The 27802-nt window shown below is 42.0% G+C and overlaps 2 protein-coding genes across 4 annotated transcripts in view; one reads left to right on the plus strand and one right to left on the minus strand.

Moving 5' to 3' along the window:
* Window positions 1–17954, plus strand: part of RCBTB1 (RCC1 and BTB domain containing protein 1) — a 49724-nt gene extending 31770 nt beyond the window's left edge. For both annotated transcript variants that reach the window (XM_053283848.1, XM_053283846.1), the window contains exons 11-12: window positions 5029–5159; window positions 14136–17954. In XM_053283848.1, coding sequence (XP_053139823.1) covers window positions 5029–5159; window positions 14136–14276 — 272 coding nt within the window. In that variant the 3' untranslated portion in view covers window positions 14277–17954. The remainder of the gene's footprint in view (window positions 1–5028; window positions 5160–14135) is intronic.
* Window positions 17955–18324: 370 nt separating this feature from the next.
* The window catches only part of PHF11 (PHD finger protein 11), a 67553-nt gene continuing 58075 nt past the window's right edge, over window positions 18325–27802 (minus strand). Inside the window, exons 8-10 of one of the 2 annotated variants that reach the window (XM_053283860.1) lie at window positions 24440–24562; window positions 21195–21266; window positions 18325–18529 (exon numbers count right to left, since the gene is read on the minus strand). In XM_053283860.1, the coding sequence (XP_053139835.1) occupies window positions 18345–18529; window positions 21195–21266; window positions 24440–24562 (380 nt within the window). In that variant the 3' untranslated portion in view covers window positions 18325–18344. The remainder of the gene's footprint in view (window positions 18530–21194; window positions 21267–24439; window positions 24563–27802) is intronic. The other variant, XM_053283861.1, reaches the window with a different exon arrangement.

The raw sequence follows: 27802 nt of genomic DNA on the forward strand, positions 1-27802 counted from the left end.
AGGGATAGGGATAGATACTCCTTTCTCCTCTTCTACCTCATCAGAGTTTGCCCAAAAGTCCAAGAAAATATATAAACCTCAAAGAGTCAAAAATATATAAACCTCAAAAGTCAAAGTCCAAAAAATGAAGAAGAAAAGGCAAAGCTCTGGGAGATCAGGGTTCTCCATCTCATTCTTCTATTTCTGTATGTGATTCCCCTGACCCTCACCCCAGTGGGCCCGATCTTAATCCCTCCAAGCCTGGAGCCATTGATATAGTTGAGAGTCCCCTAGAAGTCCCAGAATATCCAGACTTAGATGCTGATTCCAAAGAAGTGGGTGAACTGATGATACAAGATGATACAAATTTTGAGTCTTTCTCCAATTCAAGAAAGTTATTCTAAATTTTACGGTCTTGCTTAGGCAGCATCTGAAATGCTTCAAGTTCCCCTCACTGATGTGCCATGGTCGGCTTTGCTGTCTGGCACAATTCTCCCTCGTGACATAGATAGCTCCCTCAGAGATCCAAATGAAAAGGAAAATTGTATCTAACCTAAAGAAGGGGCATGAGGCATCCTCATTAGCTGTCTGTGCCTCCTTGGCGGCCCCTATTATGGCAGGGGGTATCATTGCTCTGGGTGGGCGGGTTATTGCAGTCGCTATCATATATTACTCACCAAAGGCAGACGTTAAAAATACAAAAAGCACAAGCATTTATCACTGATGCTACTCTGGATTCAATTCGCTTCACATTCACCACAGCTTCCATGGTGGTAGCCAGATGCTCACTGTGGTTCAAACACTGGCAAGTAGACACAGCCTCACATAATAATCTGGCTGCAGTCTGTTACACAGCTGCAAAACCTTTGATATTGAGGCCTTCAGGAGGTCTTAGTAGAAACAGAGGACAAAAAGTAGGCACTCCTTTCAGCCCTTTGCAGGGATGATAGGCGACCTCCAAGCAAGCCTTTTCAATCTTTTAGACCAAGGGACAGAGACCATGTACCACAATGTTCCTTTTGGAACAAATAGTGCAACATCAACAGAACACCTCAACTAGCTCCGGCAGGCCTTCGGGATTCAACCCAAGCCTAGACAGTCATCCTGACTCCTCAGTACCGGCCATGGGAGACAGACAATCCCATTTCTTCCATGCCTGGGAGTCCAGCATGTCTGACAAGTGGGTATTAAACACCATCTTGCACAGTTACAAAATAGAACTGATCACCTTCCCCAACAACTGCTTCCTAGCAATACCCTGGTCACATTTGCCTAGCAAATACGCCAACCTCCTCTGTGCAGTTCAGCACCTGGTGTCCATAGCTGTCATAGCACTGGATCCCTAAAATTCTTGAACAGGTTCATCCAGCACAGGAAGTTCAGGATGAAGACTCTTCACTCCATCGTGGAAGCTCTTCAAAATTCAGACTTCCTAGCATCAGTGAACTTGATGGAGGCATACCTGCATATCCCAATTCACTCTATGAGCTGCCCACTTTTCCACTTCCGATATGCAGGTCAACACTTCCAGTACAAGGCTCTTCTGTTTGATCTCTCCTTGGCCCCTTGGTTATTCACAAAGATCCACATCTTTGTGGATCACAAAGATACACATCCACAAAGATGGCACATCTTCACCTAAGAAAAGATGGGTATTCTCTTACTTGGATGACCACCTGATCAAGTCCTTATTGCTTAAGAACAGGACGTTGGTCATACAGCTCACACTCCAAACTCTGTACAACCACACCTTCTTCATGAACAGGACAGTGAGCCACCTCACACCATCTACATGACTTCATCACTTGGAGGTGATAATAGACACCTTTCAAGACCATCCTATCCTTCCACAGGAACACATACTAAAGATCACTTTACTGATACAACATTTTGCAACAGCCAAAAAAATTCCAGTACTTCTACTGGCAAAACTACTAGGCCTAATGGTGGCATCCATGAATGCAGTGCCTTGGGCATGTTTCCATTTCTGTATCCTCCATTGGTTTCTGCTGCCTCACCAAACAGAGAGAGAACAGTGCCACATGATGAAAGTAGAGGTTCCACCACATGTACTACATTCCTTGCAATGATGGAGGACTCAACAGTCATGCCTCTCCCAAGGCAAGGTGTTCCTAGACCTGCTGAAGATTATTGTAACTATGGAATCCAGCCTGTCGGAATGTGGGGGCACACTGCCTACATTTTGCCCAGTGGAAATCGGCCCCCCAGTAATGTAGCCACAGCATCATTTGGTTGGAGCTCAGAGCTATCGGGCTAGCCCTACTTGCATTCCCACCCCTCTTGCTTGAACTACCATGTTCTTGTCTGCACGGACATAATGGCCAAGGTTCATGTGAATCACCAAGGAGGCACCAGATCAAAATCTCTACACCTAGAAGCAACAATACTTCAGTGAGTCGAGTCTCACCTTGCATCACTGATTACACACCACGTCAGTGGGTCATTGAACACGCAAGCAGAGTGGCTCAGTCAGACAGAGGTACATCCAGCAGAGTGGAGCCTACACCACGAGGTGTTTGAACTTCTTGCACAAGCCCTGGGCCGTCCTCAGGTAGATCGATCTGCCTCATTGGTCAACACAAAACTTGCAAGATTCTTCACCCGACTTCCCTGCAGGGGTGTAGAGGCTGTGGATGCTCTATATGCTCCTTGGTCCCTGGAGCTTCTCAACACCTTTCCAATGATTCTCAACCAATTACTCCACAGGATCCAGCTCCTCGGGGCTCAAGTGATCCTCATAGCCCCACATTGGCCTCGTTGCCCATGGTTCACAGGCATCCTATTCCTGGCAGTAGCAGGTTCCTGGTTCTTTCCAGTATCACTGGACCTCTCTCAATGGGGACGAGTTCTACATCACTATCCAGTGTGGTTTAAGCTTGCTGTTTGGAGGCTGAGCAGAACATCCTGAAACACTATGAGTATGTACCAAAGATAGACTCCATGAATCAGATCTACCAGTCCACGTGGCAGGTGTTCCTTTGCTGGTGTCATCGCAACCTATCAGCTGAAGGATGTGGACTCCCTGAGCTGCTCCTCTTCCTGCAGGATGGTCTGGATCAAGGCTAACAAGTTGAAACATAACGCGGCAACCCTGGCATCTCTATCTACCTCTACCAAAAAAGGCCTGAATTCCCATCCACATCTTAAACACTTGTTGAGGAGTGCCGCACTCACATCGCTCCCAGTGGTCCATAGATTTCCTTGATGGGACTTGCACAAAGTGTTACAGCAAACCTTTAGAACCAGACCCTTCTATACCTCTATGCCTCTTTTCCTTCACACTGGCCTTCCTTGTGGCCATCACCACAAGAGCTCTCTATACTTCCTTCCTTCTGTCCAAAACCAGTCCACGCCTTGGAGAAACAATGACATAAACTAGACAGACACTGCCTGAAGGTATACCTGCATCATTCAGACCCACGGATTCTCTTTTTGTTGGTTTCTTCCCGGCTTCCATGGGCCAGAGAGTATCATCGCTTACCATCGTTAGATGGATTAAGGTGTGTGTATAGTGCTAGCATATGAAGTACTTGCAGCCACTTCTCAAGATACTGGTGGTGCACTCTACTAGGTCAGCAGCTGCTTGAGCCGCCTTTTCCACAAATGCTCTGCTGGCAGAAATCTGCAGAGCGACTACATGGACATCCCCATCTACCTTCACTCAGCACTACAGGTTCGATCTGTGTCGCTCCTCTCAAGCAGCCTTCAGCAGAAGGGTCCTACAACATGTTCTTTCACCCTAGTAGATGCTCACACTCCCATCTGGGGTTCCTAGCTGTGACATGTCCCATGTGAGATATCTTCATCCAGCAACAGAGAAAGGAACATTGGTTACTCACCGTGAAGTCTGCTTCTTGCTGCTGGATTGGAGGACATATTGAGCCACCTATCCGGTGTCTGCATCTACTGGTGTGCCTTTTACCTTTTCTATACTTTCTCTGTGACTTGTACTTGGCTGATCAGAACTGGGCAGGATTCTCCTTCCCAGGTTTGTAAAGCCTTTTTGCTTAATTAACAATAACATGAACATGCCCTCTGGAGCATGTGAGAAGGATAATCCTCGAGATGTCCTCAAATCCAGCAGTAAGAAGAAGCCTTCATGGTGAGTAACCAATGCTCCTTTCTGTCAAGGTCATTTTGAATTTTGGTCCTACATTCTGAGGTTATGGCTAATCCTACTAGTTTTTTGTCATCGGCAGATTTAGTATAGATTCTGCCCACTCCATTTTAAGTCATTGATTAAAATGCTGAAGAATACCATGCCGAGCCCTGCACCTCCTTTAGATCTCCCTCCAGTTTGAAGAGCCATGGATGAGCATCTCCTTGAGTACCATCTCTTCAACTGGTTGTGAATCCACATGACTGTATTTCATAGCCTGCATTTGACCAAAATATCATAGGGAACTTGGTCACAGGCTGTGCTGAAACCAGATAAACAATATCTATAGTATTCCCACAATTCACTAGGCTAGTAACTTGATAAAAAGAGAGATGAACTCATGCCCAGTTCATGCTGCTCTTGTTTACCTGATGTGCCTCAGGAGCTCAAGTTGGCATTTGTACCTGTGGGACAGGAAACAATTCATGATGCAAATACCTCAGTAGCTCTTGGTGCTTCTAATCTCTCTTTGATCCTTTCAGCCCAAGTACTGGTCTGTGGTGAGCTAAGTGGGACTAGAGCAACTTGCTTCAGGCAAACTGATCTGAACTCTGATATATTTAAAGTGCTAGAAAAATGACAATTTTGAGGGAAGAATTCTCACTGGGGAAAAAACTTTGCTCTATAGCTTGTATGATTTGGTGAGTGTCTCTTCCAGTGTGTTATGACAGGTAATCTATAGGTCAATGGAAATTGCTTTAAAAACAAAAGTTGTATTCTCTCCTGAAAGCAAAATCCTATTGTTTACTCATACTTCAGACCTGACATTTATAGTTCCACGCGGTTTGTCACAAGATTAGTCTAACAGGAGGTCTTTGCTTTATTAGAGCAGAGAAATGAAAAGAATTAATATGGCATCTTTATTTCAGGGCTTCTGGATTTGGCTACATCATACTGTGAAAACAGATTGAAAAAACTGTGTCAGCACCTTATCAAAAGAGGGATCACTGTGGAGAATGCATTCTCATTGCTCTCTGCAGCAGTCCGCTATGATGCAGAGGTAAACTAGAACTTAAGTTTATTAACTGGGGTTACTGGAATCACCAGGAGTACAGTAGCTGTTCTGGTCTTTTTTCCTTATGGATGCATTTATGAACAACAAAAATCTCTTGAGTGTGAAGGAATCCTTTGTGCAAATATTTCACAAGTACTTCTTGTGAATATGAGAAATGGGATATTACTGATGCAAATCATGTATCTGGTGGGGAAAGTGAACTTCTGTAAGCCAATATGATTTCATCAAGGCAACTTGCACAGGATGGCAAGTTCTCATCCTTTGCTTTTCCTTTTAAGAGGGCCTCAAACACTAAATGCTATTTTACTTAAATTTTATGGACATTGCTTTTATCTCAAGTTTTTCTCAACAAAGGGGAAATGATTCCAACTCTTGGCTTACTTTAAAATATTGATTCTGCATGAAAAGACTTCTTGGAGAATGGGCAAGGAAGAGATAAGCAGAAGAAGATGGGGTTGCCATAATATGGATGCAATGGGAGAGGCAGGATGGAAAAGAGGGACTGATACCTGAACCTCTTGCTTTACGAGACTGACTTGGGGCAAGCTGCATTAAAAAATTGAAAGGGCAGACTACAAATTGAGAATGAAACATGGAGGTTCTTAAAAGCCTGTTAATAACTTTTTATAATCCAAAGCTTTTAGGTTAAATTAAGTAGTGTGAATGTGTTGCCTGGTTACCAAAGCAGAATTACATTTTTAAAAATTCCCGATTGCAGTCAGAGTTCTGTCCACACTGTCTTGGCTGTCTTAATTTGCACTTGGATACAGCGCAAATTTGTATTGTTACAGTGTATGAGCTCACGTAATCTGGGCTCAAATCAAGGCAGGCTGGAATTCAAAAGCACCTTTGAGCTAATTGCATACTTAATACAAATGTTAATTTCAGAATTCACTGGCCTTTCACCCAGACTAGTGCCACATTATAATACTGTTGTGCTAACACAAGGACACATAGTGCTGTGATATTGCATAAGGAAAGGAATGCCTGTTCCAGGCTAGTTCTTGCAGTAGTGGAAGATGTAGACACATTGCATGATCTTATGTGCGCTACAGCTGCACAGCATCATGGAGCCCCACAAATGCATGTAGTCCTACAAACTTCTTAAGTGAATGAAAGATCTCTCACTGCACTAGCACAACACTAATCCAAATGTCAACTGCAAACTTCAAGGATACAATCAACATCTCATCTTTCTATTAAGTAGCATTTGATTAGGCTGCTTCTAGTTGAAAAGCAGCTATCTTCCTTAAAAAAACAACCTCAGATGCACTGAAATCTATCCTTCTCCAGAGCAGGAAGGAAAACGTAGGCTAGATAAGACTTTCTGAAATTTTGATTGGTTTCCTCAATCAGGTGCCTGAAATTTGGTTCAAAACAGGCATGGGACAAGCAGCAGTTCCACATACTGAAACCATCCCACAGAGTTACTACTACTTACGCCAGAGAGACGGAATCTGTATAACTGGGACAGTACAGAGTAGTAACTGTGGGATGCTTTTGTGGGAAGTTTTTTAAACTATTAACTGTGGGAAGTTTTTAAAACTATTTTAAAACTTAGAAATTTGACGTTCACAGTGTAACTAAAGTGTTTATCGGGCACAGAAAGGAGTCTGTCTTAGGTAGGTTAGACTAGGCAATGCATGAATGTTAAGTGTGAGCTTGACTTGCATATTAGAGCAAAAGAGGAGAATTGTCTGGAAATCTCTACTAAAAATTTCTGTAGTTTGAAATGCATAATGTTCTGCATTTTGTAGGACATGTTAGGCTTTTTGAGTCTGTCAGTAGTGGGGAAAGATGGTTGGTTCCCAGGTGGGGTGAAGTGGGGAACTAGAAGTAAGGCAGGAGTTACTGTGCAGTATCAGCTACTTCTGACCACTAAAGCCTGCACACTCTTTGGTTTCCAGGTCTTTAGAAGAAACATATTTTCAGGCTTTTCTCTGTGGCTAGTAGTATAAGAACATTGTGCATTTGGTCTCTTTAAGAAAAGCAGGTCTCATGGGATCTTTTGTAAGCTATGGATTCCATATCTTGGGCTGTTTTTTATGTTTTCCGTTCCTTATGGCTATACCTTCTATCTTGTCATTTTAATCAAAAAATTACCGACTAGACAGAATACCCACTCGTATTTAAATACCACAAGCAATTTAACTAGTTTACTGGGCACTAGTGTTCAGAAACTGATCAGAACTATACTTAATAAAATAGCACCAGGACATCCAAATTGGTAGAGGGGGGCATCCACAGTGTGTAATCGCCACCCATTTGCTCTGTCTAATAAGTTGCTGGCCTCTGGAAACTCACCTCCCAGATGCAGTGAGTCCACATAGATCCTTAACTGGATCTTTTGCTGCAGTCTCCATCTTGAGAGCAGATCACTCTTGATTATCTACAATTGCATGGGTGGTTTCTCGTGTACTCCTCCAAATGCCAACTTCAACCATCTCAGGTGTGATCCTATGCATGTACCTTCAGAATTAAGTCGCATTGTGTCCATTGGGACTTACACCCAAGTAAATATGCATAGGATTGCAATGGATTCTTACTGATCTCCATTGCCTAAGTGTTGCTTGATGTTGCCAATTAGATACATGGAAGCACTTGCAGAAGTCACTTGAGTGCCTGCAAACAGCTTGAAGAAACTGAGGTAGATATGGACTCCTGAAGCAGTTCGTGCCTGTCCTGAAACTGATTATATATGTATTAAATCTCCCAGTAGCCTGTGTTTTCAGACATGAAAGTGACTTGTCAATGTGCTTGAACTGTAAAGCCAAAAGTGCAATTATGGTTTGGCAAAGTATTTCTTTTAAAGGATCCTTATCAGGTGGTTATGAGGGTAAACATAAACAAGTATATGGTCCTCGGCTTCTTGGAGGAAGAATGGGATATAAATGTAATAAAATAAATGAATTATTAAAGTGAAAATTAAATAGCTCCTCTTGTAATTTGCAATGTATTACTCTTCTTGCCTAATTCATATAAAAGTCCTCAAATACAATGCATTGTTGTCCTCGCACAACAATGTGCGAGGAGTCTTATTTAGACAGCTTCACTGGCTTCTGAGACTATGGACAGGTGCTGTCCATAGATTTTCAAACAGATCACAACTGTAAGGGATAGAACCCTATTTACATCTTTAAAATAAAAGCTTAGATTATTGAGAAGGTATAAATGCTGTTGCCACCCTCATATTAGTGTGGTGCAGTGGTTATAGTGCTGGACTAGGACCAAGGGGACCTAAGTTCTAATCCCCATTCAGCCATGAATCTAACTGCGTGACTCTGGGCCAGTCACATATCTCTCAGCCTATCCTACCAGACAGGGTGGTTGTGAGGATGAACATAGCCATGTACACCGCTCTGGGTTCCACGGAGGAAGAGCAGGATATAAATGTAAAAATGTTGTGGGTTGTCTGCACTTCCATTGTCATACACTCAGCCCTAAATATTCCTCATTATTTAAAGTGTTTTTTCACAAGTCTTGGAGTTTTATCTGGTACTGATTTTTTTTTAAAAAAAACTTAAATAAATTTATTAATAAGTCAATACATAAACATGAATAGTGAAACTGATATAATGGCATTCATTAACCATCCTTCCAGATATGTAAATAATTAGATGGAGGAGAATGACTAAAATTATCTTGATTTGTGAACAGAATAAAATCTGACCATATTATGAAAAAATCATTAGAATTAGCTTGACCCACTCGAAGACGAATAATATGGGTCAGTTTTTCAGATATGGCAATATGCCACATAGACTGATACCAAGATGTCCGAGACATGGTTTTATGCTTCCAGTATTGTGCAATGGATAATCTAGCCGCAATTAACATGAAAACTATAAGATCCTTAGATAATAATGCCAAATTAGCTCCCGAAAATACATTTAATAGAGCCAACTCTGGTCTCGTATCTAACCTCTGTTGTGTAATTTTACCCATTTCTAAAAATACCTCTGTCCAAAAGCAGAAAATATTGGGACAAGACCACCATAGATGGAAGTATGTTCTCCTGTTTCCACAGCCATTCCAGCACAGTGGGGACAAACTCTTATTAATGTGAGATAATCTAGAAGGGGTCAAATACCACCTGTGAAAGAGCTTAACAAAATTCTCTCTAATTCGGGAAGAGGTAGAAAACACCTGCTTCCATTCCAGTATTCCATCCCATTGTGAGTTGCTAATAGTTTGTTATAGGTCATTTTCCCAGGCCAACTTAAGGCCAATTAATGTTTGCATTATTAGAATCTCATATAATCTAGAAATAAATCCCTTAGAAACTTCTGAAGCCTTAATTATTAATTCTTCAAACATAGTCAAATTCCTATTAGCCTGCTTAACTATATCAGGATGTAAAATAAAGGACTGAAACTGAAGAAAATTTAACTAAGAGTAAACTTAATAAGTATGCTTATTCATAAACTTCTCCCGAATTGGTTCTAAATCAATTGGCTTATCCAAATAATAAAAACCCTTTAATATGTTTGCAACACCTCCAAAGACACCAAGTAATCGAGAAGGTGAGTTTTTATCTGGTACTGATGAGCCTTGACTAGGGTAGCAGCTTAAATTGAAGTGATCCTGAAAAAAATCTGTACTTTTATTTCCCCCCCTCTCTCCAATGCTTTTGTGTGTAGTCTTCTATTGTTAAACTTTTCACAAAGTGCTTGTTCACCCATGTTGCTTGGAAAGCATTCCTCCTTGAGAGGGGCAAATCTAGAAGCACCTTTTCTATTCTCCTGGGTCTGTGTTGCATCTGCCTTGTGTATGTGTGATGGCTGTAAGGAGGCCTTTTTAAATTCCACTTGACAGCTATTTTCATAAGCTAGTTGGAGGAGGCCCTTCCAGTTGAGGTTGTCTTTGGCAGAGGGCAATGTGGCAGGAGGAAATACCAGGTGAGGGGAAGGTGAGCTGGCTTTCAGTCTTCCTTCCATCCAAGGAGACCCCAGTAGCAATCTCAGCAGCCTACTTGGCCTGAACCTTGTGGCATTGACCTCCAAGTCTATAAATGCAGAAACTATGCCCATCCAGGAGAAGTGACACAAATTTCTCTAAATTGTGTCCACCAGGTTTCCAGGTGCAACAGCTGAGCAGAGTGAGTGAGGAGGTGGAGTTGCCATGGTCCATCAAGAGACCCTCCCCGTCACCAGATGCACTGTCTGCCATTCTGATCATTTTGAGTGTTTGCATGTGGTGGTGAGATTGTGAGACAAAGTTAGGATTCTACTGGTGTACCATCCATGCTGTTGTCCACGTCTCCCTGCCTGACCTGCTTGAGGTGGAGGTGGATTTGAAGACCCCCAGGCTGCTAGACTTGGGGCTCTTTAATGTCCATGCCAAGGCCACTTTGTGGTGTTCAGCTTGTATGATGAGCGTTTCAGGTATATCTGGTTCCACACATGTTGATGGCTATACACTCGGTTTTATCTTTGGGCCATCAATAGACAGTGGTGCTCCCTGGATTCACCAGGATGCTTTAATACCATTGTGATGGACAGATGATCTGGTGAAGACTGGATGGAGGGTGGACCTAGTACACCCCTTTAAGGGTGGGGGACCAGTTAAGATGGTCTGCCCCGGAGGCTTATGGCTCCTAATGGATTCCTGATGTCCCTGGGTGACTTTCCTGCCAAAAGAATGAGAAATTCTGTTGATGCCCTGATCTTCCTCTGGTATGAGAAGGTAGGCTTGGCGATTGATCTGCTGAGGCCAAGTGGCCCCCTGGTATATAGGAGAGTTGTGGACAATGAAGCAGACTGGCAGATGGCTTTAGTCATTGGCAAAGAACTCAGTAAATTACTGAACACAGAGTAGAGCCCATATTAGGGCCTACACGGTGGCAATGATGGCAGTGGAAGAAATCCTACTTCTCCACTACCATTTCATCTGCTCAGTATATTCCAGCATAGCTCTCCCCCCACCCCCACCCCCCCGCCGGGGCTCCTTGGGGAGAGCACTGAAGACCATCGAACTGAACCCTTGTCAGTTCACTGTGACGAACTTGCATGACACATTGTATTTTGCACTTGATAACAATTTATCAGTGGAGGGGATGAGAATCTGAGATCATCTGCTCAACTGACCATTATTGCTGGATTTGGCTGGAGGGGCCAACTCCTCTCTTTGTCGTCCCCCTTTCCCTTGGAATGGATTATATCCACAAAATTACATTATATGTTGTGGATAAAATTGCTCGTATCCATGCTGTTTTGGATGCTCGCCTTTTCCGAACCAAATCTGAATGTTGTTAATGCATTGTCAGGTTCTGCTAGACTGAATATTTTTCAGATTGTGTTGTCTGAGAAGGTGGACAGGCTGCTTGGAAGTCTGGGACTGGCACGCATGTGCTCTCTTTGCCCTTCGTGCTTAGTGAAGGAGGCCAGGGAGGGACTGGGGCTGTGGGTGACGGAATGCGATAAATGTCTCTCTGAATCAGGGCGGGGGGGAGGGTGTCCTCTTGCTGAAGGGAGCAATTGCACACCACCTAGAAAAGCCGCCTTTTGAACCTTGTCATTCTAAAAAATTTGGGCTGGTTTCAAAACTCCAGTTTTTTTGACAGGGTGTTCGAGTGTATGCCGACACCCCAGCTCCAGGCGCTCCTGGATGAAACTGATTGCTTGGATCTTTTCCCACCTGGGTATGGGACATAAACTGCCTTGGTCACCCTGGTGGATGACCTACACCAGGAGATAGATGGGGGAATGTGACCTTGTTAATTCTCCTGGACCTCTCAGAGGCTTTCAGTACAATTGACCCATGGTATCCTCCTTGGCTGCCTCCCTGGGCTTGGACTTGCTGGTGGGGGGGCACCATGATACAGTGGCTCTGGTCTTATCTGGAAGGTTGTACTCAGAAGGTGGTGCTGGAGATACCCCTTCGCCATTGGCCTATGGGGTGCCACAGGGTTCTATTCTCCTCCTGCCATACTGTTTAATATATACATGATTATATTCTCCCAGTACCTTTGACTGGGAGAAGTCATTAGTGGGTATGGGCTGTGCTGTCGTCAGTATGCTGATGGTACCCAGCTCTATCTGTCATTTAAGTTGGCAGATACTAGGCAGGCAGTGGATGGCTTGAAGCTGATGAACAAGCATGCTTAATCTAGACAAGATAGATGTCCTATGGGTTGGTAAAACCTATCATCCAGGTGGTGAAGTAAATCTGGATGAGGTCACACTTCCTCTGAAAGGCAAAGTTTGCAGCTTGGGGTCATTCCTGGACCAGATGCTGCCCTTGGAAGCGCTGGCGGTGCAGTGTGGTACACCAGCTGCAACCCTATTTGGAAATGTCTGGTCTTACTTCAGTCACTCATGCATTGGTGCATCCTGCTGGGATTACTGCAATGTGCTTTACATGGGGTGCCCTTGAAGATAGTTTGGAAGCATCAACTGGTCCAGAATGCTGCTGCAAGGATGTTCGTGAGATCTAGTTACTTCTTGAGTTCTTTCTACCTTAACTGGTTTCCAGTCGGCCTATGGGCTAGATTTAGAAAGTGCTGGTTTTGATCTTTAAAGCCCTACCTGTTAGACCATATTCATCCATAAGAATCTGCCAGGGTCTTCTGTTCATCTTGGGCCCTGTTCATGGCCCCACCATTGACTGAGATTCAGTTAGCAGGGACTAGAGACAGGGCCTTCTCGTTTGTGGCCTTAGAGGAGCTTCACTGTGCTTCTTCGGGTTTTTTTTTAAAATTCTACGTCATTTGTTTAAAGCTTCTTAATGTCTTTTACTGCAGCTTGCATCTGATGAATTCTTGATTGTTTACAATCCAGCTTTGAGTCTGTTAGTCGATTTTCTATTAATTTTGTATTGCTTAGTATGTGTGTTACTGTCCTGTGTTAAACTTTATACTGTGTTTATTCTGTGATTGTGAGCTACCCTGAATAGTATTGCACCACAAGGGCAGGATATAAATATTTTAAACAAATTGGCACAACTCACCACTAGGGTGGGGCATTTTTCTTCAGAAACCCTTTTTGGATGGTCTCCACAATCAATCTAACTGCTTGGCAAACCGCTCCATGAATGGCTTATCATGGCTTGTTCACCCTGAAGAACTACTGTTTAAAATGGGCTTTATAAAACATCCATAAGCAGGCAGGCCATAAATACCGACCATGTTTTTAAAAATACAAACTTCTTTTAAGCATTGTGCTGGCTTATTGGCTGTTTTTAATATATATCACTTCAGTGATGTCTTATTGTATCCCAGGTTTCATTACCACTTTGAAATGTTTTGGATTGTATTTTCAACTTTGCTTTTTTGAGAATTTTAATATAGCCATATTATATTAGACAACTTTTGTGGGGAGCCATCAAACACCATCTGACATACTATGTGGATTTTATAGCGGGGCGCACGTGTTTGATCTCTGCACTGTGGCATAGTTTTCCTACAGAATTCTGACTTGCAGATCAGTGTCATGATTAGACATTATTGGTTGTATTTTTCTCACAGTAACTTGGAATAAAAAGCACTTATACTAGTTTGTAACTTTATTTACTGTTTAATATGTTAAATGTATAACTCATTCTTAGCCATGCATAATTAAAAGAGGATCTAAAAATTATAAGCTTAAAGTGATAGTAAATACTGATATACCATTAGATCAGAGGACAGGCAGTTTGGCTCTATACAATGGGAAATGGCAAAAGAACCATCACTTTGTGTCACAAAGCAAACCGTTACACAATGCTTCTAAATCTACTCCTTCACACACATACATACATGTGAAGGAAGTTTTTATGACTTTTCAGTTGGAAAAGGTTCCAACATGTGTTGGTGTTTGGCTAGAACAGAGGTGCAGTACACTTGCTTGGAAACGAAGAGTTTGTCCTAATAGTTACCTGAATTAACTTCATTTCAACAGTGGTGTAAAAACGTTCATGTCTGGTTTTAAACCTTTTCTTGAATATAACTGAAGCTAACAAAAAGGCTTTTTGTCTTGTGTCTAGGATTTAGAAGAATTCTGCTTTAAGTTTTGTGTCAATCACTTGACGGAAGCCACCCAGACTGCAGCCTTTTGGCAAATGGATGGTTCTCTGCTAAAAGAATTCATTGCTAAAGCCAGTAAATATGGAGCCTTTAAGAACTGAATGTAGCTCTCCAGCTTCAAGGGTGCAGCCATAGCTGCTGTGATTTTCATGCATTTCTCTCACTCATGTTTGTCCACGGAGGTAAAATGCATGCCTTATAAAAACTTGTCCTGTAGCTGTACTTCTAGAGAAGCTCCAAATCAAGCATTGAAGAGCAACATGGATTTGGCTAGACAGCTGGACACTCTGCTGTTTTGAACTTGGGAGAGGAGAGGATTATTTGGTAGCAAGAAATATGGATCTTTTGGTGCCAGAAGTCAGGTTTATCCAGTGAGGCATGATCTCTTGACTTGCTTGCTTCAGAGGTGTTTAAGATTGGTATTAAGATCTTTCACCTTAAGGAATTTTGAGAGAAGAATGAAACTCCTTTGCCTTGTAAAAATACAACTATACTCATTTCCAGTTCTATTTGCATATATGTGGAGGGACTTTTGAAAGGTCAGTGGGAAAGGATGCCCATCAGTCTGGGGAATAATGTATGTCTGTGAACTATGTAACTACAAACAGACTTGAACTAGTTTTGTTACAGTGTATTCTACCCTAATTGGAATTTGTTGCTTCAAAACCACTTTTCACATATATAAAGTCACATTATATGATATGGGGAGCATTGCCTTGTTGTGGGGGCTTAAATAAAAGAAGCAGATGTCTGAGGGGAAAGCATTGAAATGATATGAATTCTCTCTCTCTAGCAAATTATTTCTTCTCCATTACAAAATGATACACCAAATTTCTCTCTCAAAGATGGTGATATGTAGAAAGGACTATTTCTCAGTTGGGGTTGTAGGGGATAGCTGTGTGATCAGTTGGTTCTGGCTATCATCTTCCCGCAAAAGATGGATGGGGTGCAGTGTTCCCTCTAAGGTATGCACATGTGTGCCGCACTCACAGGTTTTGATGTCCACTCAGTTCATTTTAGATCCCGCTCAGGTTGAATCAGGAAGGCCCCACTCTGAATGCACATGTGCACACACACTGCCTTGATACTGCTGCCCAGAACAAAACTCATTCCGCACACAGATGAGAAAAATTAGAGGGACCACTGATGGGGTGGCGAGTATGGTAAGAATTCAGCAATTTTGTGTGCTTTTCAGTTGGTCCTTGTATCCAGATCTGGCTTTTAAGCTACAAGCTACTAATGCAAGATTTTCCTGGTACAGAACAGTGGTGCCACTTAACTAACTTCTGTTGATGTTGTGGGTTTCAGGGAGAAATGCAGTTAAAGCATTTGGAGCAGGCTCTCTCTACACAATGGGAAATGGCAAACATACTTCTCTGATTGGTTCAACTAGTCCTTAAAACAGTGATAAGGCTTACTGAATCCAATACCTCCATTGGTAGCTTGCAGCCACAGATTTTCTACACTTTCGTCTTGTCAGAACGGCCTTTTATGCCAAAAAAACCCACAACAAAACCCTCCCAAAAATACACCAGCAGAACATAATGATCATATTTGTTGTCCATCCTTCTTCCCATTCCTCCCCAAGCTCAGGGAGCTTATTTTATCTTCCCAGCAACCCTATGTAGATTAGCCGGTGAGTGATTGGCCCAGTGACATTCATGGCTGGATGGTGATTTGAATCGTTGTGGTCAGTCCGGTACTGACTGTAGCTGTACTTTTAGAGAAGCTCCAAATCAAGCAATGAAGAGCATGCTATGACCCTTCTGTGATTTTAAAAACTTATTAGTATTCATTTAAAATTTATTAGTACTCATTTTTGTCATACTATTTTTTCAGAAAGTTATCTGTTAAAAAATACCATACAACTCGCATAGCAATTTTCAGTGCAGTCGTTTTGGAATGATTAGACTATTTTACATATTGCAGTTCTTACAGGAACGTCCAAGATTGGTTTTTCTGTTCTTTGCTGCTAACTGTAACAAAGCCAGGGCCTGATGAAGAGAGAAAAAGAGAAGCTCATTCTGTAGGCATGTAGCCAGAGTCCTTGCTGAGCATGCCATTAAGCCAATACTGCATCTCTGAAGGGGAGATGACAGCAAAAAATGAAATTAGGAGTGTGCACGAACTGGGGACTGTGGTTATAAAGGAGAATCGGGTGAGGATTCCCCTTTAAAGGCTTTTAAAGAGCCTTACCAGTCTGGCAGTGGCCGTCCCACCACACCTGGAAGGCCCTGGGTGCTCCCCAGGGTGTGGTTCCAGCATTGACTGGCCAGGCCTGCGGGAGAGTTGCTGGGGAGTGCCCAGGGCCTTCCAGGAGGGGTGGTAGAGCCACTGCCAGACCAGTAAGGCTTTTTAGCACTTAGCAATAGCAATAGCACTTACATTTATATACCGCTCTATAGCCGGAGCTCTCTAAGCGGTTTACAATGATTTTTAGCATATTGCCCCCAACATTCTGGGTACTCATTTTACCGACCTTGGAAGGCTGAGTCAACCTTGAGCCCCTGGTCAGGATCGAACTTGTAACCTTCTGGTTACAGGGCGGTAGTTTTACCACTGCGCCACCAGGGGCTCATTTTTAGAAGCCTGTTTAAGGACTCCCCCACCCCTTTGGCTTTAAAGGGGAATCCTCACCAGTTCCACACACACCTAATTGAAATGTGGTCTGCATATAATGGAATATTTTGTACTCGTAGTTACTTAAAACTCAAATACAAACACTGCAGGATAAAAGGTATGCCTAATTACAAAGATGAATCGAACCCTGGTGTTACTAATGCCATCTATTAAAAAACACCGCCTTTAAAAAGCATGTGGAATTTTTTTCTTCTCTTCCACTTCATGCAGGTACTAAAAATCCTTACTGAAGCTTGTTGGCCCTATTCCCTACTCGCCTGCTCCAGGATTACATTCCTATAACTGTCACTTTTAGTTGGCTGATACTGTTAGCTTTGAAAGTGGTTATTGGGGCTTTGGGCTTGATTTTCTGTGTGTTACCTTGCCAATTAACCTCGACACTGCTCTGATCAGTACTGTTCACTTGTGACCAAACCCAGAAGCGTATCTGCCTGCTCAAGTGGGATGTGTGCAAGATAAAGTTTTTGCCCCCTTTTTTTTTGTTGCCTTGTTCAGTTTGACTCTCTTGTAGACCAATTCTTGAAGTTGGTAAATCACTATGCCATCTTACAAAAATGTTTTATTAAACCCATTTTACAATTCTGTAACTAAGCAATTCAGTGCTCAAACAATTTTGAGTATAACACACACAGATCTACATTTGTCGCTGATTCTCTTTTTGTAGGAGGATCACTCCATTCTGGCTTCTCTGTAAACATAAGCATGGTTACAACTATTTAAACATTTATACACAGTAAAATCCAATTTGTAAAATGGCAAGTAGAAAGTGCAGGGTTTGACCTCTTTGGAAAATTAAATGATATATAAGATCCAGTATGATAAAATTGATTGTATAAGAGGGAGGGCACTGGGAAGACAGACTTGTTCAAAAATGGTCCCTTTTGATTCAAGTACAACCATTTGTTGTTTGGAGTAATTTTATGATGAGATTGGTTGCAATGAAAAGTATATTTTAATTTAAAATTATGTATGTCATATAACTTTTCCTTTCCTTTTTTTGGTTTAATAAGCTTATTCCATTTTTTAAAATTGTTGTGCTTAAATTCATATTATAAAGATTGTGATTAGGTATTGGGATTAGGCAATGTGTAATACTCTGAATTTTTTTGTATTTATAAATAAAAAAATTTAAAATGGGAGGCTCCTGAGCAGGTCCTTCACGAGATGAGTATCTGAAGAACATCTAGGCCCATCCATGATAAAGGACTTCTCAAAGGAAAACATGCCTCAGTCAAATGATGTTGTCAAAGCATGTGCTAAGTTGCTTTTATTTCATCCTTGTGTAAATAGAAAAAGTCTGGGGATGGCTGCTGGCTTACCCTATAGGGCCAGAATCCCATGGATCTTTTTTCTCACATGATAGCTTATACCCTTCCTTATATGATTGTATTTATTTGACCTTAAACAAAGCTAAAACTGTCTTGGTTAAAACAAAAGTATCTCAGTTATAATAGCTCTTCACTAGTTATCACAAACATGAGGTGTAAAAAAATAAGCAAGACAACTATGCCTGCATCTTAAAGTCTTGTTTATGCAAGAACCGGACATGAGGAATCGTACAAAGTGGAGGCGGGTGATTCAGCCACACAGTGAGATGTACTAGCTGTGTCTTCTGGGGTAGGCAGTACTACTTCTTGCAAATCTTTTAGACGTTCAATTTGGCTATCCAGTCTGTTCCGGTTAGCCAGTAATGCTTGCTTCTTTTCTTCTATTCCTGTATAAATGGATAATGCTTTATATCGTACTGATACACACTACATTTTTCTTTTCAAATGACACCATTGGTAGAAATTTAACTAATTTTTCATTGGCCAACCCCCACACCTCACCTCATAAAGACAACCAAATCACATTACCTGAAATGACAAAGGTGATTCCAGGGAAATTTCAGAACATTTTTCAATAACACCCCAATTAGTTTATAGGTATGGCTAAGGCGAAGATACACATGTGGACAAACATGTTGGTATCCCTCCACAAAGAAAGAACCACCCACAATTGTCTCTGAAATAACTTGAAACTGACAAAAGTAATTGGCACCCATCATTGTTTGCTTTAGAGTTTTGATGCAACAGAATATCTCAAATAATAACACAAATGAAAATGGCATGGACAAAAATGATGGGACCCTTAACCTAATATTTTGTTGCACAACCTTTAGAGGCAATCACTGCAAACAAGCCATTCCTGGAGCTCTCAATGAGACTTCTGCACCTGTCAACAGGTAATTTGGCCCACTCTGCCTGAGCAAACTGCTCCAGCTGTGTCAGGTTTGAAGGGTGCCTTCTCCAGACTGCATCTTTCAGTTCTTTCCATAGATATTCGATAGGTTTCAAATCAGGGCTCACAGAAGGCCACTTCAGAATAGTCCAATGTTTTGTTCTTAGAGTGCTTTTAGCTGTGTGTTTTGGGTCATTATCCTGTTGGAGGATCCATGACCTGCAACTGAGACAGAGCTTTCTGACACTGGGCAGTACATTTCACTCCAGACTGTCTTGATAGTCTTGATTTCATTGGTCCCTGCACAGACTCAAGGCACCCCCTGCCAGATGCAGCAAAGCAGCCCCAAAACATAATTGAGCCTCCTCCATGTTTCACAGTAGGTATGGTGTTCTTTTCTTTAAAAGCTTCATTTTTTCGTCTTGTGGACACAGAGCTGATGTGACTTGCCAAAAAGCTCCAGATTTGTCTCATCTGTCCAAAGGACATTCTCCCAGCAGCATTGTGGCTTGTCAATATGCCTTTTAGCAAATTCCAGTCTGGCTTTTTTATGTTTTTCTTTCAACAGTGGAGTCCTCCTGGGTCTTCTTCCACTGAGCCCACTGTCACTCAAAAAGCGACAGTGCGATCAGACACTGATGGACCTTGACCTTGGCATTCAGCTGGCATCTCTTTGGAAGTTGTCCTCGGCTTTTTGTCTACCATTCTCACCATCCTTCTGCCCATTCTGGGGTCGATTTTTCTCTTGTGGCCACGTCCAGGGAGGTTGGCTATAGTACCATGGACCTTGAACTTCTTAATTATATTTGCACCTTTTGTCACAGGAACATCAAACTGCTTGGAGATGGTCTTATAGCCTTTGCCTTTAACATGCTTGTCTATCATTTTCCCTCTGATCTCCTCAGACAACTCTCTCCTTTGCTTTCTCTGGTCCATGTTCATTGTGGGACACACGATGATACCAATCAGCAGAGTGACTACTTTTCTCCATTTAAATAGGCCAAATGACTAATTGCACATTGGAGATGTGTAATAAAAAGTAATAAAAGAAAACAGCTGATTTGAAAAATCACTCTAATCCAATTATTTATTATCTTTTCTAGGGGTACCAACAAATGTGTCCAGGCCACTTTAGAATATCTTTGTAGAATAAGCAATACTTTATCTCTTTTCACACTTGCTTTGCTTTACTCGATGACATAGCAAAGGCATGCAGGTATACATGGGACAATTGCTTTTCATTTCAGCGCTTTTCAGGAGGCATAAAACACTTATTTTTCAATGAGCTGTAAAGGTACCAACAAATTTGTTCACATGTGTAAGTACTGAAGTCTGTTGCAATAAGAACAAATATGGAGCCTTGTGCCCCCTTAAACATATAAAATTGAAACAAATGTTCTTTTCATGCTAATACAAATAGGTTAGATCCCAACTAATCTGTAAATGGAAGAAGTTCCATTCATGCAAATGGGATAGACACTGACATTTTCTGTCAACACCGCCCCCCCCTTCTCTGCAGATCCCTGTGAATGTGTGTTTGAGAGCTGTGGGACCTTCAGGTGCAGATATTTAGAGGGCTGGATACTCACTTGCTCTGCTCTTCCACACACCCTGTGGTTCCCTCACTCTCTGACTCCAAGTTCACATCAGCAGAACTAGAGCCAATTGTGTTGCTGGAGCCTTTAACCCTTCCTGTTCTTATTTGCTCTCCCCTTTGTGAAGGAGAAAGAGACAAGCCCTGAAGGAGTGTTTCAGCTGCCTGCCACAGGCAGTGGGCAGCAACGCAGCTCTCAGGCTAGGGAGCGGGGAAAGGCAGCAGGCTGCAATTCCTGTGCTGCTGGGGTGGGGGACCAGTTAGGGCAGAGGAGTGCTAGCCACCTCATGGTTGCACAGCAATGGTGAGGGAAGTTGGGAGGGGAGGCAGAGGAACCAGCAGGCCAAGGCAGATGAATTGCCTGTTGGCATGTGAGGGTTTGTACAAGCTGCTGCTGCTGCCGCCGCCTGGTGGCAATGGTAGCCACACATGCCGTGTGAGTGAAGAGAGTGACAGCGGGGGAGGATGCCAGAGACCAGGGACAGTCCTGGAAGCATTCTGGGTACTGCAGTGCTAGGTCAGCACCTCCCCAGCCACGGACCTGACGACACCCCTGCATACATACCAGAATGAGCAGTTGTAAGTATATTTTCAAAGAGGCCACAGTCAAAGAGTGATATTACTGTTTCTTCATATTCTGAGGGTAAACAGAAAAATACCAACTCTTCATAAACATTTTAAAATTCACAAAGCAAAATACACATTGAGCAGAAATAGGTTTTAAATCAAACTGCTTGAAAAGGTCTGTAGTAGTATAGCTCTCACAGAAAAATCCTAGTTTTCACTATTTAATGAGTCCTGTATTTATTCACGTTTGTGTTAACTATTTTAACCATTAATAGGAAGAAGATGCTGGCAATGAATTTCATAAGGTTAGAGTTTAAATAGGATTTCTTAACCTTGGGCCCCCAGATGTTGGACTACAACTCCCAGAATCCCCAGACATGGCCTTTGTGGATGATGGGAGTTGTAGTCCAACAACATCTGGGGGCCAAAGGTTAAGAAACCCTGGTTTAAAATATATGCTTTAACTGAATTATGCTGGTGTAAATGACAGTCCCCAACACAAATTACACATAGTGGTCCTATTGAACTTAAAAGGACAAGTTAATCACTCCTTTTTAATTTCAGTGGAACTACTTTGAATAATTTTCCTTACGTTAGCCACAGTTACTATCTCCTCCAAAGGCTCACTAGCAGACAAATTCTGATGTGGGTGTCGTAGGGGTGAGTTTGAATTAGTCATAAGCTATGACAAAAATATAAACAAAAAGAGCAGCTTTTTCAGTTTCAGGAAAGTCTTATTGATATTAGGCCACAATGATAGCATGTGGATATAGCAAATAGTGTGTACTTAATTGCATTATTTCTGACCCTGAACAGCTGGTTGGTGCAGTGAGCCTTGCAATCAGGTTGTGACAAAGTACTTTTTAAATTATACTGATTTACACTGCTAGTATAGTTAAGATGAAGAGTTATTTCAGCATTCTACCACTAAAAGCAAAGCCATCTGTCAAATCTGCCTGATTACAGAACAGAAGACACCACCTCTCCAAATCTTGTGCAGGTCCTATGTAGATTGACTGAGATACAGCAGTTTAAAAATGACCTCAAACTCTGGAAAACTGGTTTGGGATGTTTGTTTGTTTTTACCCATCAAATAACATATCTTAGTGTTGTTGTTTTTAAATGGGGCAGAATCAATCAAGTATTTCCTGAGTTATTTGGCTCTGAAGTCACTATAAGAACAGGGTAAAATTAAAAAAGGCTGCTGCTTCTCAGTTTTGCCCTCTGCAGGTTCTGAAGCTAGAGTTGGAAGAGGCAAGTCCTGACCCAGTTCTGGAGAGTGACTTTCTGGTTCTGGATGTAGTTGCTTGATAAGGAAAGTTTGGGAACACTGACACTTTTGTGATTAAACAAGTGTTTCCTTCCACCTCCTCTTCCTTTATGGTGTCTTCTCCCTCCCTGAGGACCAGCGAGGTGGCAAAGGGCCTTGTGAGGGCAAATGAAGGTGAGGTGACAAATGGACGTAGTAGAAAGGAACACAATGCAGTTGTGAGAGGGCAAGGTTGTGGTAGATTGCCTTTGAACATGACTTTTTTTTTTTACATCAGAGATATACTGCCTATAAATTCGCATCTCCATAAGGCACAGTGTGCCTCCCAAATTCCACCTGTATAGTAAGTGTCCAGCTAGAAATTAAAGTGATCCTCAGTTCAGCCACAATGATTTCCTACAGATGCACCAAATTGTTTTCTGTCTGATGCATCTCCAAGAGGAACACTTATTTCCCTTAGGATTATGTAGTCTAGCAGGGCTTGGAACCTTCACTCATGAATAAACTGCTCATTCCTGGTTGCAACAGACACCATGGTCTCATGGATATCTTTACTCATCTTTGCTCACAAGCAGCACCTTGTGAGCAAAAGCTTACTCCATAAACCTTACTCTTACTTGCAAGAAGGTCTACTATTGAGAAAGAATGCAAGGTTTACTTGTAAGGTTGTAGGTCTACTTGCAAGTAAGAGTGCAATCTATACTGAGTGGAGGCTGGGGCTTAGAGTTATGGGTGCATTCTTACCGATCAACAGACAGTTACCCACAAGTGTGAGGTCTACCCACAAGTAATATTGAGAGGCTACTAGTGAGAATGGATGGTCTACTCATAAGGAACAATGCAAGGTTTTGTTGAAAGTGAGGTTGTGGGTCAACTCCTGAATAAAGGCATGGGGTCTGTTTACAAGTAGAGGGTGAGGGCCTACGCATGAGTACGTGTGGAGCCTCACCGCAAAAGCTGTGTAATATACAAGGCTGTACAAGGTCTTTCTACGCTCCACTAATGGTGCAGTGGGGAAATGACTAGCAAGCCAAAGGTTGCTGGTTCAAATCCCCGATGGTATGTTTCCCATAGTCCAACAAACACCTATATCAAGCAGCAGCCACACAGGAAGGTGCTGAAAGGCATCGTTTCATACTGTGTGGGATATGGTAATGGTAAACGCCTGTATTCTACCAAAGACAACCACAGGGCTCTGTGGTCACCAGGAGTTGACACTGACTCGATGGCACACTTTACCTTTTCAAGGTCTTTACCTATTATATGGTGCAGAAGTCAAGATATGCACCTTAGCTTGCAATTTCCAAACTTTTTAGAGCATGAGTGAAAACTGAAAGTAGCTTAACTTTCAACTTTCATCTCAAACCAGTTAAATGAATTAGTTTATTATATGTCAACCACTGGAAATTTCTGCCTCAGTGTAGTTAGATTAATTGTAGCCTTCTGTGGAAATTTAAATTTCAAAATGGTACCAATTCCCCCATCATACACCAGGGGAAACAACATTTTAAATCTCATTAAAATATTACTTCATATGTATTTTCAAGTGAAGCCCCTTGTAGAGACTTTTGTAACTAGCAATGAGATAAATTTAAATTCATGAGAGTGGCTGGTGTTATAAAGTTAGGGCTAGAGCAATATCTTTACCTGCCAACATTTCCCTATTTTCTCCCATTCACCTGAATGCAAAAATAGGGACATGTTGACAGGTATGCAGTTACAGAGGTAACCATGGGCCCCAGTACTAGTAACTTTTCTCTTTCTGCTGTGCTACTGAAATACATTACATGTATACATTGGAGCATAAAGAAATATAATACTTAAAAGGCCTTCAGGAATTATGGCAGGTAGGAAAGAAGAGACTTGAAAGTAAATAGGCTCAAGCTATCTAGATTGTGACAAGGTCATCTCACTGAGATATGAGCACGAGTTGGTTCAAGTGGCACAGTTGTGAAATCCAAACTTTTTAGTACCTGCTTCTGAAGTGTTGTCGTCCATCAGCTTTTCCTGTGCCTGGTGAAGAGTGTCTAACATTTCCTCAAAGATTTCATCAAGAAGCCCAGCCTGCTTGCACTTCCTCAAAAAGTCTATTCTTACTGTTAAAAGAATAGGAATACACCCTTTTGTGAATTGTTTTCTAGTCATAGCAACAATAGCACCTCATGAGCACTGGGAAGAATGTATTTGGCAGGAGCCTCGCTTACAGAGAAGTTTTAAACTGAACCTGCAGGGGAAGGGACACAAAAACCCAGTGCCAAGTATAAAGCTAGCAGAGAGGAGAAAACAAGTGCCCAAGCAGAAGCAATATGAAGGAGGGAATGCTCAGAAAAACAAGTCATTACAGTATATGGGGAAGCTAGAAGACTGATATAGCCATTATCTCCAATTGTTATTCACTAATGCACAGAATTTGAGAAACAAACAGGAGAAACTTGAAAATCTAAAGCAAGAAGGGAAATATTATTGGAAAGCTGTCACCGTACCTTGGTGAGATGAAACTCATTATTGGATTATAGTTCTTCAAGGGTATAAGTTGTTCAAAAGGAATGGAAGGGCAGGGGAGTTGCATTATATGTAATGAAAGTATAAACCTAGACAGAAATCTGTGAATATGAACATGGAAGTCCAGTTACAAGTATGCGGGTAAAAATAAAAGGAGAGAGAAATAAAAGTGATACCATTGTGGGATTCATTACAGACCACCTGGCCAAGCAGAAAACACGGACAATGTTTTCCTTAGGCAGAATGCCAAATTTTCAATGAGGCATAAGTAATGAGGAAAGACTTCAACTATTATGACTCTGGTGGAAGTCCAGTAAGTTCTTGACTTCCTTGCTGACAAGGTCATCTTTCACAAAATGGAACAAGGAGGACAGCTATTCTGGACTTAGTCCTTACCAACAAGGAAGAGTTGGCTGAGGAAGCAGGGGTATAGTGGTGGGGGGACGCGCAGGGATGGAGAGCCTGTACTTCTTGGCTTCTCTGGCTGTTGGGGTGGGCATGGCCAGGGGGGCTGTCATGGAGAGCGTCCACACTTCTATATTTGCAACTACATCACTGTGAGGAAGTGAAAGTGGCCATGGAATTCATTATATCAAGGGGAGAGGAAACTGCAGGAAGTGAGAGGTGTGCCCTGAATTTCAGGAAAGCTGATTCTATTGAGCACAGGTGCAGTGGGGAATAGATCATATGCAACTGCTAGAAATCCTAAAGGGGGAAAAGAGTTAAAAAGGGTAAGGAGATTCTGAAAAGCAAGTTACTGATGACAATTCCCATGGGAAGGAAAATTGGGAGACATCTCAAGGAACCAGCGTGGATACAAAGAGAACTCTCTGAACAACAAGGAAGCAAAAATGACACACACGGGAAATGGAAGGAGGGGCATATAAACAAGGAAGAGAACAGGAGAGTGGCCCAAACCTGTAGGGATGGTGTCAGGTTAATACCATCAGAATGAGCTGAGGGTTGTGAGGAATGCAACCCCCACGACCACCACAAACACACACACACACCAGAGAAGTTTATAGTTAAGTCTGGAACAAGAGAATGGTCAAGGAAGTGGAAGGTCTGTTGCTTGAAGAAGATGGTAAGACTAACTGTGTGACGGAGAGAAGGCAGAGCTGCTTAATGTTTCTTCATTTGTGCATCTGTTGCCTGGCTGGGCCACATTTTCTTTGTGAGAGAAGACAGGTGCAAAATAAGCAAGAGAAATGCACCTTATAGGTAAAGAGATGGTAACTGAATATGTAGCTACCTTAAATGAGTTTAAGTCTTCAGGTCCAGATGAATGCATCCACGAGTACAGAAGAAAGGTATAGGTGTGCTCTTAGAACCTGAAATCTTTGAGAACTCCTGGAGAATAGGTGAGATACCAGAAGACTGGAGAAAAGGGGAAAGAGGAGGAGTTGGGGAATTGCAACCTGTCATCCTGAGCTGACGAGATCCTAGAACTGATTATGAAGCAGTCTGTCTGTGATTAGTAAGAGCCATCACGAATTTGCCAAGAACAAGGCATGCTAAACTAACTTCATCTCCCTTTTCACAACAATACTCTAGACATAGTGTATAGAATCTTGTTGACAAGCTGATACAGTGTGGACTAGATGGTGCCACTCTTAGGTTAATTCACAGCTGGTTGAACCACCATACCCAACAAGTTCTTATTAATGGCTCCACATCCTGGAGAGAGGCATCAAATGCAGTGCCAGAGCACTGTCCCTGTACTGTTCAGCGTTTTCATAAATAACTGGAAGAGGGAATAGAGTGAATGCTTATCAAATATGTAGGTGACACAAAGCTGGGCTGGGAGGAAGATAGTTAACACTTTCAAAGACAGAATCCAGATTTAACCCAATCTTGGTCAGGCTGGAAAACTGGGTCAAACTAAAAGATGAAGTTCAACAGAGAAAAATGTGAAGTCTTTCATTTGGATAAGAAAAATCAAATGCACAAATACAGGATCCAGGAGATTGTTTGGCAGCAGTAGATGCAAAAGAGACCTAGGTCAACAAATTGAATATGAGCTTGATTTAGCTGCTAAAAAAGTGGATACAAGAATAAGCTTTGTTAACAGAAGCATAGTGTCCAGATCAAGAAAAGTAATTCTGTTCTATTTAGTGCTAATCAGACTTCACATGAAATACTGTGTCCTGTTCTGGGCCCCACATTTTAAGAAGAATATTGATAAACGGAATGGGTTCAGAAGAGGGGCAACAAAGATGGTGAGGGGGATGGAAACCAATTTCTACAAGGAATGATTGAAGGAGCTGGGTATTTTTAACCTGGAGAAGGGGAGATACAATAGCTGTCTTCTGAGATCTGAAAGGCTGCCACATAGTAGGTGTGGACTCTGTTGCTTCTGAGAGCAGGACAGAACCAATGCATTGAAATTACAAGGAAGCAGATTTAGGTTAGAAATCAGGAAGAATTCCAAATCTTAAGAACTGTTCAACAGTGGAACAATCTGCCTCATGCAGTAGTGGGCTCTCCTTTGCTGGAGGTTTTCAAACAGAGGCTGGACAGGTATCTGTCAAGTATGCTATAAGAGTTTCCTGAATTGAGAAAAAGGTTGGACTAGAAGATCTCAAAAAATCTCTCCCAGCTCTAAAATTCTTATGATTCTATTATTTCTTTAGTAATTTAATTTCATTTATATACCGCCCATCAAAAATAGCTCAGGGCAGTTCATAATTTATCAGAATCTGCATTTACATTTCAGCATTTTCTGCTCCTAGCAAATACCCATGGGTAGACTCCAGATAACCTCTTGTGCTAAAGCCCTTCCATGTTAGACAGCTTGCTTTTCTTTGCAAACGTGGGCTTCAAGTAACACTTTC

This window comes from Hemicordylus capensis, chromosome 1, assembly GCF_027244095.1.
Source record: "Hemicordylus capensis ecotype Gifberg chromosome 1, rHemCap1.1.pri, whole genome shotgun sequence".
NCBI lineage: Eukaryota > Metazoa > Chordata > Lepidosauria > Squamata > Cordylidae > Hemicordylus > Hemicordylus capensis.